Source organism: Xiphophorus hellerii, chromosome 20 (genome assembly GCF_003331165.1).
Source record: "Xiphophorus hellerii strain 12219 chromosome 20, Xiphophorus_hellerii-4.1, whole genome shotgun sequence".
Taxonomy (NCBI): Eukaryota; Metazoa; Chordata; class Actinopteri; order Cyprinodontiformes; family Poeciliidae; genus Xiphophorus; species Xiphophorus hellerii.
The window spans coordinates 12,380,232-12,393,849 of NC_045691.1; the positions used below are offsets into that span (position 1 = coordinate 12,380,232).

The following is a 13,618-nucleotide window of genomic DNA, read 5'->3' on the forward strand; positions in this document are numbered from 1 at the left end:
CAATCAATAGAGGGACATGGGGGGACTGGTTTCTCTATTAATCATTAGGTAAGAGGCAGGATGCACTCTGTACAGGCTGCCACAGAGGCAAACGACCACACAATCATAACTAAGGCCAATTTTGAGTGGCAAGTTTCCTTTTCATGTCAATGGATGGTGGGAGAAAACCCACACAGGAATTGACATACTAAAGTTCACAGAGAAAGGCTGAAGCTGGGATTTGAACCCAGGACGCAGCTGGGAGGCAACCGTCCTCACAAATGACTCTTTGTTTGAATCGTCAAATAAATACTCTGAGCTTCAAGTAAAATGAAACCTCTGAAAATGTAATTTTGACAGACTTTATTTTTCAAGTATGCTGGTTCTTTCCAGTTAATGATAGAAAAGAAAACCACAAAGCAGTGCAACAGATCATGTTCACAACCCTCTCCAGCTGAGCTCAGAGGTATTTGTAGTTACTCATTCATGAAAGGCATTGTTGTAACTAAATATAAACCACTGCTGCGATCCAGCATTGTTTTAACTGTAGGATTCAGGTCCTAAAACTGTGAAACAATGAAGCATTTGAAGGCTTTTTGACTTGAAAGGAGATCATACAGTTAAAACATGCTTTTAAAAAACCCAGGAAAAAGGATATGGAAAGTTTTACTCCTGTAGTCAATGATATGTGTAGAAAAAAACTGCCTTTACTCTCAGCTACAACGTTTATGTATGCTAACAGTTTTTGCATACTATAAATGTTCATTTTGCAGTATAGAAAACAAAATTATCATGCAGTGATAATTAAAATCACAGAAGCCCCAGAGAAAGTAAACTGAACTGGGAAGATAAGATTGGAGGTATTTGGAAGCAGCAGCAATAAATGAGTCAAGAACTTCTACTGATAAAACTTTCTAGAACATCCTCCCCTGCCTCAAACGGAAATGTGTTCATGGACACAGGCCAAAATAAGAATAGAGACAAACACTTCTTAACGGCTACTGTGTGAGGAAGGATTCCAGTTCATTCGCTTCTAACTTCCTTCTCAGCAAAGTTTCATGTTAAGCATTCCAGAGATCTGATGGGAACTACTTAGCTGCAAAAGATTAACCTATGGGTGTGTCTCATACAGATTATCTGGAGCCTGTCCACTTTGCTGTAACTGAACGAACGTGACGTCGATTGGTGTATTAATAACTATCTTAATGTTAGGGACAGAATTTTAGAGGGGTTTAGTAATCAAGAAATTTAACCACTGACCATATGGTCTGTAGGTGGAGCGGAAATAAGTAAGAAACTATGATGATCAATATTACAAAAATACCTTATTTCTGAGCTACTGCAATTATAAAAAATGTGTTTAAGTAAAATAATGTGTCACATACCTTGCATGCAAGCTAATAATGGCCTAATGTTATGAGTTTGTAAAAATCATTTGGGTAAAATGGCTCCTGTGTTAGAAGAAGGTGTGTTGGGTATTTTTGAGATAAGATTCTAAAAATAATAAATAAGGCAAAACCAACATAATTACAGTCAGTAAATCCACATAAACACAGTTTAAAAAGTATGACTTCTGAAAGCATTTGTGGCAAGTCTTATTTGCTATGTGACAAAGCAACCTTACGGCTTTAACAGCCCACAAGAGGATCTAGGTAAAGTATATGTTGGAGTGAAAAGATCCCATTTGACCTACCCGCTGCTAGACATAACGTCATACAGAAATATACTTTTTTTAAAAACTTCTTCCCAAATTACAAATATTGTCTCAAATCTTTTGCAGTCGTTAATGGTTTTTGTTAATTATTTTTATGTCTTAGAAAAATATGAAACTTACAAAACCTTTACACTTCCAAGTAACTTGACAATGTGATTGCTTTGTGGCTTGTTGTTGTTATGGTTCCAATTATATAAATATATATGTTATAGTTGAAATTTGTATGTGTGCAACACAATTTATTTCTCTTAAATAGAATAAGTCCACCACGTGAAGATTAAAAAACTGTGATTACTGTGATGTAAAAAGGTATATCCTTTATTTCATCTTCCAGTATCTTTGCTAGTTTAACATCACATTTATAAAACGTAAAATAAAAACCTGACATGAATGATATGACAATTGTGCATTTGCAAGTAGGATGTATCGTTAGCAGTCTCCATTAAAAAGAACTCAAATAAATGTGAATTTATTTTTTATTGAATAATACTGTTCAACTTTTTTTTTTAATGAAGTTGAACTGAGTTGCATATTTTCAAATGTGTCAATATTATGTTTTTGTTCTTCGTTTTACAATACACAATCCATCCCACGTCTTCCTGTATGAAAACTGAATTGTGATCTCGGTCAAAGAAATGTCAAAATAAAATAAGTACATCAAGCTTCACAATAAGGGTCCCATTTCTTAAGAAACTCATATGAGCTACTGATGACACCTGGTGGTCAGAAGTTGCTAGATGTTTCGGTGATAAAACTTACATTTATTGTCTGGTTAAAGCTGTTAAAAATGGTGCGAAAAGGTTTTATATTTTAATCTAATTTACGTTATTCTGCTTGCTGATCAAATTTTAGACTTAAAAGTACCTTACTGTAGGGCGTCTCCTTTAAGAGCACGGACCAACGGTCTCAGCGCCCAATCGCGGCGCGTAAACTGAAAGTGTTGTTGTTAGCAACTAGCGGCTAGCTTTCAGCTAATGTTAGCAAACCGAAGAGCTAACGGTGCGAGACATTTGATTATCTCAAGCGAATTAAAGTTGAGTTAACATTTAGTCATTTAAGTAAGAGGAACAAGTCTTATTCAGTGTGTGCCTTCAACAAAATCAAAAAATGACTTCTGCACTGGTGAGTTTGGCTGTTTTGCACTTTTTACTAGAGCAACGGAGGTGAAATGAGTTTCATATTTGTAGTGTAATATAGTTTTTCGGGTAAAGCGAAAGGTTGTTTAAAACGAACCTCTTGTTGAGTACACTTTACTGTATCATATTTAATTAAACATTAGTTGCTATTTTTAAATTGTCAGATTGTTCTGTCCTACAATAGATGTGAATGTGTCACACAGTATCTTAAAAATATTCGACAAATATGTAACAATATACGAATGTCACTCTTCCAACAAAACTGCATAAACTATGCGTTTTAAGAGAGTGCAACTTACAGGCATGTAAGTCTATATCAGTGTTGCACTAAATTGTGCAGTTGAGATACAATTTAAACTGGAAACTATTGTAATGTCTTTAAACGTAACTTAAAACACATAAAACATATATATCAGTGGTGTTCAAAGTAAGTTTTTAAGTACCCTGCATGTTTAGTTCTTTCCCTGGTTCAAAACACCTCAAATGATGGTTCATTAGCAGGTCTTAACAGGTAGTTTAACCATTTGAATTACCTATGTAGGAGCAGAGACCTAAATCTGGCAGGACTGAAGGAGTCCCTTGAGGATTGGAAGTGGACACTCATGATTTAGATATTTAAAACTAATTGATTTTTAAGACTGTATGATTTGATAAGACTGATATCAAATGTTGAGTTGCAACACTTGTCTGCTTGTTATTGTGGTCAGTTATGACATCATGTTAAACCCTGAAAAGTGTTATGATTGCTACAACTAAGATGGATCACAAACTAAAAATGTCATGATGAGCAAACCATCTTTCTGATGTGGTGACCCAAGGAAATTAGTTTGGTCATGTCATAATAAATTATTTATGAGTCAAAAATAATGTGCACAAGTTGTTTCCAGGTTGTGCATACAGGTTAGTATGTTGGTAAGTATATTTTAGAAATGCTCAGATGATGTTAAATGACCAGGTTTAGATCATATTGCACTTCTTCATATGCAGCTAACCTGTGGTGTAATCACAGCAAATCCTACATCAAACAACCTCGGATGGCTTTTCAGGATGCATTTAGAAGCTTACGCTTCTAAAATAAGAACAAAATGGGCAGGCGAAAGTCAAATGGGTGCTTCCTGTAATGTTCCCACTGTTCATGATTTACTCAGCTAATTTTCTTTATTCATGTTCAGTTGCTTGAAGAAAAATATGAAGACTTTGACTCTAATAATACAAAATTGCGCAAAGTATTCTTTGAGCTTCAGGAAACTGGATAATAGTTTGTATGCAATAGCAGCACCTTTGTGCAATGTAATGTTTGCATTTAGTGTCTTTTGGTTACTATGTTTATTTGTATATTTGCTCTGTTTTTACTCTCTGGATCAGTGTCTCTAAAATAGTCCAAATGTATTAACTGGTACATCTGTATATCCACAGTATCTACAAAATCTGACTGAATCTTGAATGAGAAATTAAAATTCCAGGACTTAAAGTTAAATTGTAAAGTTATATGTTAGGGGAAAATGTATATTGCATACCTTAAGGTCTTTTAAGACCGATTAAACATTTGCATCTCTTAGATACACATAGAAGTGTTCCTGATTCCAGCTGCAATGATCAGTGTTGTGTATATATAACATTTTAGCAACAAGGGAATTTATTGTTGTTTTTATGTTCTTGTATAGCTGCATTTCTTTACTCAAGATAATTATACAGGGAAAAATCTTACACCTGACACACCCCTTTTTGAAACCACCTCATCAATTGCTACTTGCCACTTATGAGTTTCTATTGGTTAATCTGTTCTTCACCTCAGATTAGTAAATGTTCACATAATCTTACGTTAACTGTTGAATACATCGAAGGGAGTATAGGTATTATAATTCCGTTTTATAAACTTCTTTTAATATAATCAGTCAATATTGAAAAAGTATTTACCTTGTGAGAATTTGGTGTTATGTTAATGGGTGCCTCTCCCCAAGAGATTGTAAGTGCAGGATGCTCAGTAATATATTTCAAGAATAGGTTAGGAAATACCACTTCAAAATTTGTGTGTGTGTGTGTGTGTGTGTGATAAGTAAACAAGAGATCAATAGAGAAATATACTGCTTAAAAGTAAGTCAATGGATAAGATATTAGTATGACACCATCTTTATCGACAATAGTTTATTATCACATGTATAAAAACGTGAAGAGGATTTATGGAAAAAATAAAAAAAGTGAACAAACTTCTTTTAAGGGCTTGTTTTTCATGGCTCTTGCCTCAACAACATACACTCTACGATAAATGTTCAGAAGTTTGTTCAAGAGTCTCAGCTCTCGACGCCATATTTGTCAAAGTGTCTCATAATAATTCCCAGCTCCAGCTCCACAGTCCCCATTGTTTCGGTGTGCAGTCTGTATCTGTCCGCTCCGCTGTATATCAGGTCGGGGTTGCGGAGTTGGGGACCTCCCCCGACAAACATTTGGGCCAGCTGCTCTTGCCAGGAGCCGAGCGGCCTCCAGGTCACGCAGCTTATCCGGTGATGTCCCGGGCTGGAAGGAACGTGGCAGTATCCGTACCCGTACAGCTGGCAGCGGCCGAACGAGTCCTGGTGCCATACCTGCAAATAGATCTTGGGCCAGCCTTGGAGACCTTTGGTCGCGTAGTGCAAATCAATCGGGTGACTCCAGTAGGCCTTGTCTCCGGTTTGAGGAATGTCCACCTGAGTCTGTCCCTCCTTTAGCCCGGAGAGAAGACGCCATGCTCCTCCCGTATGAACTCCCCATTTGCAAAATAGACTATTTTGCGGGAAGCCGCTGGCCCCAATGATCTGTCCTATAATGTGAAGCTCTGCCATTTTACAACTGTCCGCTTTAACCAGAACATGCGGCTCTTCAATTCCTCTTTTCACTCTGTCGAATAACGGCTAGCCTAACGGTTAGCGGTGGCTCTGGCTGTTCGGCTAACCTGGAAGCTAGCGAAACGTCTCCTTGGTAACCCGGGCTGCCTCTGTTAGACTGTTAGAAATTTGCCCTGAGTAAGGACTGTCAGGCTCAGGCAACGACTCTTTAGATCTGAATTAAAGTCTTTGGAACAGAATGGACACGTTATCTTTGTCCGGATTAGACAGATAATATTTTGTATTTCAGTAAACGTGTTCTTAAAGTTATTGCTAAATTGACAGATGATGGCTGGTTGTGATTACATAAGTTAGATATTTCTACCTGGCAGATTAAGCTCAGGACTTATATTTAAAAATTAAGTGTTTGATTTGGAGGTATATGTAAATAATTATTTATGGATGGTTGGAAAATAAATGATTTAAACATACAAATAAATTCAAATCATTTTGACAAACATTCAAATTTTAGTATTTATTTTTTCTCTCTCTTTCTAAAATAAAGCTTTGGAACTGGAAGATCAGAGTGAAACAGCGCCACACAGTGGGTTTTGTCTTGGCATCAAGTTCACCTTTCACTTATTAAACTCACAAGTAAACCATAATAAATTAACTACTTTATATGTCATGTTAATAAAGTAATTGCTCACTTGAGAATTTTATTTGCATGTGTCATTTTACTCAGAATAAAGTACCTTCACTTAATTACATTTACCTCCCCGCACATAATATCCATTTACAAAATGAATCTATAGCTTCACTTTTTTTTTTTTTAGGAAAGGGCTGTTTTAGAGTGATATGCTAAGTAGGACAGAAACGACAGCCAAGGTTCGTGCATATAATTGACATATTTTAATTTTACTTTTAACCACACCAATATCCTCAGTCATCATGCCCACTTTCTGTTTTAAATTTTTATTTTAGCTTGTATATTTTCTTCGTGTCCAGGTATTGTTTGATGGGTTTAAGGTTTTCTTGTTGACAGATGCCAGCATGTCTGATCAAATGGTTCTGTGTTTGATGAGGCATGTTCCTCCACTGGTTCTTCTCTGGGTTATGTTCTCCTTCCTGTATAATCCTGCACATTAATGATTGCAGGAATCACTATACACTTTTTGAAGTTTATGAATGACTATTATTATTTGCCTTTCACAGAAAATGCATAAAACTATAACATTTTTAATGTATTTAGCTCTTTATTACTTACTCAATCCATCAGATGTTGTGATCTGTTTAGAATTTGTTTCTTATCGTATCAAACTTGATGTCTTTTTCTTATCAGTGTATGTTTATAAATAATAATTTTCTTTTTAACTTTTTTTAGTTACAGATTTAATTTTGTCACTTAATAGATTTCTGTGTTTCTCTCTCCACATAGTCGGATCCAACCCTTGAGAGACATTTTAAGGGTCATCGGCACACTGTGACCAGTGTGGACTTCAGCTGCAACATGAAACAGATTGGTAACTGCCTTATTCATATTTCAAATCATTTTTATGTCTGTACTGTTCACTGCGCTCTTGAACAATTCACTCAAGTGTGCTTCCCCGTCCTCCAGCTACAGGCTCTGTGGACTCTTGTGTGATGATCTGGAACATGAAGCCTCAGATGCGAGCGTATCGCTTTGATGGGCACAAAGAAGCTGTCACTTGTGTTCAGTTTTCTCCATCTGGCCACCTGGTAGCCTCCACCTCTAGAGACAAAACTATACGCCTTTGGGTGCCCAGCATGTAAGATTTTATGAAGCATCACTTTCTGTATTCTGCTCCTCTTTTATTTAAGTTCAACCTGAAACTACCACAAAGGACAATGCTGCAGAATAACTAAAACAATTTAATAAAGATGCAATTTTAGTAATTGCGAATCTTCTGCTGTGAACACAGAGCCCTGACCCAACCTGACTGCTTTACATTTAAGTGATGTGTGTGTGCAGGAAGGCAGATTCAACAGTATTCAGGGCTCACACAGCGACTGTGCGCTGTGTTAATTTCTCCGGTGATGGACAGACTATGCTGACATCCTCTGATGACAAGACCATCAAACTGTGGACGGTCCACAGGCAGAAGTTCCTCTTCTCTTTCACCCAACACATGAACTGGGTCCGCTGTGCTAAGTATGACACACACATATACAATAGTTGGAGTTAAATATAATTTTCCATACAAAAAGTATAATGAGTTTATTTTTATCTATTTTTTTAATTATCCAACTAGTTATTGAGGGACATTGCTTAAGTGATTTTTTTTCTTTCAGGTTTTCTCCAGATGATGGTTTGATTGTGTCATGTAGTGACGATAAAACCATAAAACTGTGGGACAAGAAAAGTAGAGAATGCGTTCATACTTTTACTGAGCATGCTGGGTAAGGGCTTTCAATTAGAATGATGAGTGTGTGAAGCTTTGAGAAAACATGTTGATGAACATATTTCTTACTTTGAAGAAGAAACTAAAAGTAGTAACTAAAACTATTGTCTTGCACTTTGTGGCTTGAACTGATGCTTTAATGTCTGTTTTCCTCTGTCTTTGAAGTTATGCAAGCTATGTAGACTTTCATCCCAGTGGGACATGCATTGCTGCAGCAAGTACTGATACCTCTGTTAAGATTTGGGACATCAGAACCCACAAAATGCTTCAGCATTATCCAGGTAAAAACAGCCTCAGAACCCATCCTTTGTTTCAGTGAAATAACAGTTTGCATTCAGCTGTGGCATGTTTCTAGCTTTATGAACAGTTTTAAAAGGTCCTAATATTTATGGAATAATTTTTGTGTTTTTTTTTCACTCCTAATTTTTCATAGCTATTACGCTTGAATAAGTGTTTACATTTTTGTCCATGAAATACAATTTGTGTTTTTGACATAAATTGAAATAACATAATAAATAATTAAGATTAGGTCTGTACAGTAGACACTCCTGCATTGGTGGGGATTAGGAACCACAGCTACCCTTGAATACTTGAGACCTCATATAAAGTCCTTAGAGACTTTCTTTTTGATTTATTGAGTTACTTCTTTAATTATTGAATTGTAAGTCTTGTTTTCTGTCCTTAAATGAACCTCTTCTTAAGGACACAGCCTCTCTCTCTTTCATTCTCACTTTGCAGCCATTTAATCTCAGCTTCCTGCTTTGTTTTTTCCAGTTAGAAGTTTCTAAGTCTTAGCAACATTCATCCAGCAGGGGGACCCAAAGCTTTTAAATGTTTTCTTCTTGCTGTTTGTGAGATGAAGACATTTAAAAAACAAGTGGTGATTTTAATTCAGAAGGATAACTAATTGTTTTCTGATGCATTGGTGTGTTTAAAACTGAGATGTCAAGGTTTTCTGTCTAAACTGTAGCTGAAGCAGTGTGATGCACCGCAGTCATGCGCTTCCAAATGACTGATCTGCTGATGTGTGTTTGAGCGAAGTAAAGAAAAACTGTTGCTGTAAAATACCTGATTTTATCTTTAAAGATTGTATCGCTAGTTTAAGTCCACAGATGCACTGCTGCAATACGTAACTAGCACTAAGGACAAACCATACATGGTAATCTTTTGTATCTTATTATAAAAAACGTTTTAATTAGGTAAAGAAAAAAAAGAATACTTTTCTGATTAGCTGATTTTTTAAATATCTTTTCATGTAAATTATTTTCATTGAGATAGAGGTTTTGAGTGACGTAATGATCCCCCTATATTGATTCATCTCAGTATTTTGTACTTTCAGAAATCTCGTTGCACTTCACTTATTTAGTCATTTTTGACATCCGTGTTCAGATTTGAACTGCAAATAATTATCCACTTCCTTCCCTTCAGTCATCCAGACCCTCAAAATAATGATGCATGGTTACTGAAAACTGTTCTGTTGGATTATTTGAGAAAACACAATAGATTTTCCTTTTATTCTGCTCTTAAAAATTGTCAGTTAGACTAGTTTGTACACAGCATGAACATTTGTTCTTAAATGTTTACCCTTCATTCTTGATTTCACACCAAGAAATCACTTTTGGGAGGAAATAAAAGTAGGAATATGCAAACCTCTTTAAACAATGGAAGTTTGTCTCAGATGGTTAACTTGTGTTTTCTTTAAGTTTGAGAAGGTCCTTAAATTTGCACAATGATTAAACTACACAGACTGAAGCCTGATAATATTTTAGAGATGATTACTATGATGTTTTTTTATCATAGAAATTCCATAATTTAAAGAAGATGAGCACATGCTTAAGGAAGTATTTAACATAAAAGAACATTAGTAAATGTGCATTTCCTGCTACAAGTTCTGTGTGTTTTGTCTTTTACAGTCCACAGTGGTGCTGTGAACAGTTTGTCTTTCCATCCTGGTGGTAATTTTCCTAATTACTGCATCCAGCGACTCCACAATGAAAATACTGGACCTGGTGGAGGGAAAGCTATTGTATACACTACATGGACATCAGGTACACAGACCCGCACACCCACACACGCACACGCCCGCTCCACTGCTATCCTATAGGCTTAGTTGTTTAGAGTACCTTCAGGACAGGTTGAGTTTTTCTTTTGTTTTTTCCTCCAGAGTTTTTGAAAAGAAACGCAGGGAGGGTTATGCTGGTCCGAACTGTTACGTGTGTTTGACATCTCCAATACGAATGTTTATCTCTGCTTAGGTCTGTGTGCATTTGAGTGTGTGCGTATAATGCCTTTTTTGTATTTGTTGTATTTTAGTACTTGCCTGGCAAGCAGGCAGCCCACTCAGGATGAGTCATCTCATGGTTGTTGGAAGGAAACAGAACTGTTTCTGCCCCCGTTTCTCCAGATCATGTCTCTTCCTTCTCCTTCTCTGGTTTTGTTGTGTTGAGTTTTCAACTGAGACAACTCTCTTTCTCTCTTTTCCACCTTCGTAATGACCCTAGTTTTCCTTTTGGACCTTCTGCATCTTTCTGTCCCACATCTGATGCACTCACATTGGCTGCCTGGAGTAGCTGGCCGGGCGGCACGCTGACTGTGTCTGTTTGTTTGAACAGCTGATGGACTGGCTTGCTGGCTGGTTGTGGAAATCGGTGGCTTGCCAATACCACATGTGGTCCATCTGTTTATCTATCCCCTCGCACACTTTGCCCGTCTTTCATTCTGTCTTTTTTTTTCCCTTTTCACCTGTGTTTCTCTGCAGTCACTTGCCAAGGTTCATCTTTTGTTGGGATGAAGAAGCTTTTTTTGTTCTCTCTTCCCACCTCCAGATTTGTCATCTCCTGTACTTTGTCTCAGTTTCTGTTGTTCTATTTAGCTCTGTGGTGACACCACCAATCTGTTGGTGCCGGGACCACTCAGAGCGCTAATTGTCTCTCCTGCTGCAGATCGAGAGATGGGAGAGAACCCCATCTGTTCTGCGTGGGTGTCTAGGTTGGTGTGTTTGTGTCTGGTTGCATGTGTTTGGCTGCATACATGTTGTTCATATGAAACCATGTAAGTGATTTGCCGTTGGACCTGATTAATGTGTTGCTTACCCAGGCGGAGGAGGATTCTACCTGGCTGGAGATGAAGTGAGCTATTTTGTGTGTCTGCTTTAATATAAACCTAAATAATATGTTAGAATGATTGTTTTATTTGCTTGTGAATTCATTGCCATTTATTTTTTTGAGACATTTTAGAATGACATTCATTTACTTCTTTTGTGATGTAGTTGGTAAGGATTTCAAGTGCCATTATGCCTTGAAAAAAGAACTACAAGGCCCGTAATGCAACACTGCAAATAGCACTGGAGGTTACCAGATATTCTCCGAATTTCCAAGGCCTAATTCTGCCCTTGAAACTTTTTATTATTGTTTATATATGGAATAAGAATCAAAATATTCTTGTAAGTTTAATATTGCTATAGAAAAGGTTTCATTTTAACAAGGGTTGGCTTCAAAATAGGGATTTTATCAGTAAGTAGAAGCCTACCATCAATAACTATGTAAAAGCTTAGTTTACAAAGGAGTTGAATTTACATAATCTGGGAGAAGAAGGTTAGATTTCTGAGCTGAAAAGCACCAACATAATTTCATAAAGTTATATTTAACTCACGGCTTTATATATGAGGTTGTGTGCTATAAGCAGGACTTCTGTTTCATGATGTAGTTGGTCATGCTGAGGTGAAAATGATTATTATTTTAATATGTCCAAATACATTGCAAAAATCTGTTGTAGTTCTGGTAAGGCAACATAATGTATGCATGATTCAGATTGGTAGGGTTTATGTGCATCTATTTCTTAGAATTCTTTAAAATTGGCATTTCTAAGAGAAAATTCATAACTTTTACGTACTTAAATGAAACATGAAATACTAGTCCCACTGTAAAGACATGGGTTCATGGAGGCAGTGTGTGGAACTAATTACAATATGCAACACACTGTGCTGATGGTTGTGTTACTCAGCATTTGTGTCTGGTTTTCAGTCTACGATTAACCTATAGCCTATAGAACTCTGTAACTAACGCAAACCTCTGGAAAATGACTATATAATTTTTTTTTTAATTCAATAAAAATAGAAATGTTTATTTGATTTTTAGAGTAATAGAAACTATAAGGTTTTGGTTTTATTGTTTGTTTATTCCAGCTGCTTTGGAACATGAAGAGTATGTAATTGTTATGTGCATCATTCCTTTTTAGACGGGACCATATGGGTTCTGTCTGGTCGCTGTAATACTTGCTCTTGTATCACAAGACAAAATGGGCCATTTAGGTTCATTGTTGTGTGTGTGTGTGTGTGTGTGTGTGGGGGGGTGTGTGTGTGTGTGTGTCCATGGCAAGTGCCAGCCTGGCAGCACGCATTAGTCAGAGCAGAGACAGAACATGCTGTCTGTCAGACCGTCGCGTTGCCATAGCACTGCTCTCTGCCTCTCTCAGGTGCTTCTGGGAAACTATCCTCAGCCAGACCTGACCTGTCTGGGTGCCAGCTACAGGACACAGCTCCTCCTTTCTTTTCCCCTCTTAACAGCCTCCATGTTCTTGTCATTTTTCAGGTCTTTTTATTCTTTTCTTTGAATACAAAATGGTTTATCAAGTAATGTGGGATTTTTTTAGTTTTAGGACTGCTTTTTCAGTTTCCTGTAGCAAGCTAAGTCCTGATATTTGAATGCAATTATTTATTTATAAAAAAAAAAGTTGTTTTCTTGAACCATTTGTGACCCAATGTTAGTCTTTATTGTTAGTTGATTTTATTAATAGCTTAGCTGTAAGCCTTCATACTGACCCGTCCTCTAAACACCCACATTCACACATACGTACTCCCACTCTGGAGATTATGTTCTCATCTCTTTCCTTTTTTTGTTTGTTTTTGTTTTGCATGAAATAAAGTCAATTTCTGTTTGAAACAGTTCTTGGATTTAAATTTGATTCAAGGTGCTCTTTTAATAGAATAGTGAATGAACTGGATGTAATGCATGCATATATAAAAAAACATGTTGGATCTGTTGTGTTTTCTGTAATAAAGTAGATAGTTTATTGTTATATTTATTACAGTTTAAACCAGAAGGGTACATTCACTGAATAAAAGGCTTTTTATTCCTCACTGGCTGAATTAAATCAGTCCAAACTTCTCATGTTTTAGGTCAGTTAGAATTACCAAAATTATTTATATTTGATAAATGCAACAATAATGAGAGATATTTATTTATTAATATCTTAAAAATTAGAATTAATTAGGTTTATTGGTTTAATAATTTAAAATGATTTTATTTTAATAAAGAAAAATGGCTATTCAAACCAAACTGGCCCCATGTGGAAAAACTAATTGGCCCCTAAACATTTATAGGTGCTTTTGCAAAGTTAGATTTATTTATTCAATCTGATCTCCATCTTGTAAAGATGCTATAAAAATAGTGACCCAATTAATGACTGCCTTACTGAATTTTTTTATGCTAATGTTAATATTGTACATTTTGTTCCTTGTTTTATTGCCTGGCAATACCGAAATTCCTCAATTATATCTGTCAATGC

The 13,618-nt window shown here is 36.4% G+C and overlaps 2 protein-coding genes across 2 annotated transcripts in view; one reads left to right on the forward strand and one right to left on the reverse strand.

Moving 5' to 3' along the window:
* The first annotated feature begins 2,453 nt into the window (after positions 1 to 2,453).
* The window catches only part of poc1a (POC1 centriolar protein A), a 31,611-nt gene continuing 20,446 nt past the window's right edge, over positions 2,454 to 13,618 (forward strand). Inside the window, 8 exon segments of the mRNA XM_032550548.1 lie at positions 2,454 to 2,815; positions 7,069 to 7,153; positions 7,249 to 7,420; positions 7,624 to 7,803; positions 7,944 to 8,051; positions 8,219 to 8,334; positions 9,967 to 10,013; positions 10,015 to 10,101. Of these exon segments, the coding sequence (XP_032406439.1) occupies positions 2,801 to 2,815; positions 7,069 to 7,153; positions 7,249 to 7,420; positions 7,624 to 7,803; positions 7,944 to 8,051; positions 8,219 to 8,334; positions 9,967 to 10,013; positions 10,015 to 10,101 (810 nt within the window). The 5' untranslated portion in view covers positions 2,454 to 2,800.
* b9d2 (B9 domain containing 2) lies at positions 4,944 to 5,807 on the reverse strand. The gene has a single exon (XM_032550549.1). The coding sequence runs from the start codon at positions 5,646 to 5,648 to the stop codon at positions 5,121 to 5,123; it is 528 nt and encodes a 175-aa protein (XP_032406440.1). The 5' UTR covers positions 5,649 to 5,807; the 3' UTR covers positions 4,944 to 5,120.

What these genes read in the sequence shown, in the direction of transcription:
- b9d2 (XM_032550549.1), bottom strand. Translation starts at nt 5,648, where the DNA reads ATGGCAGAGCTTCACATTATAGGACAGATCATTGGGGCCAGCGGCTTC.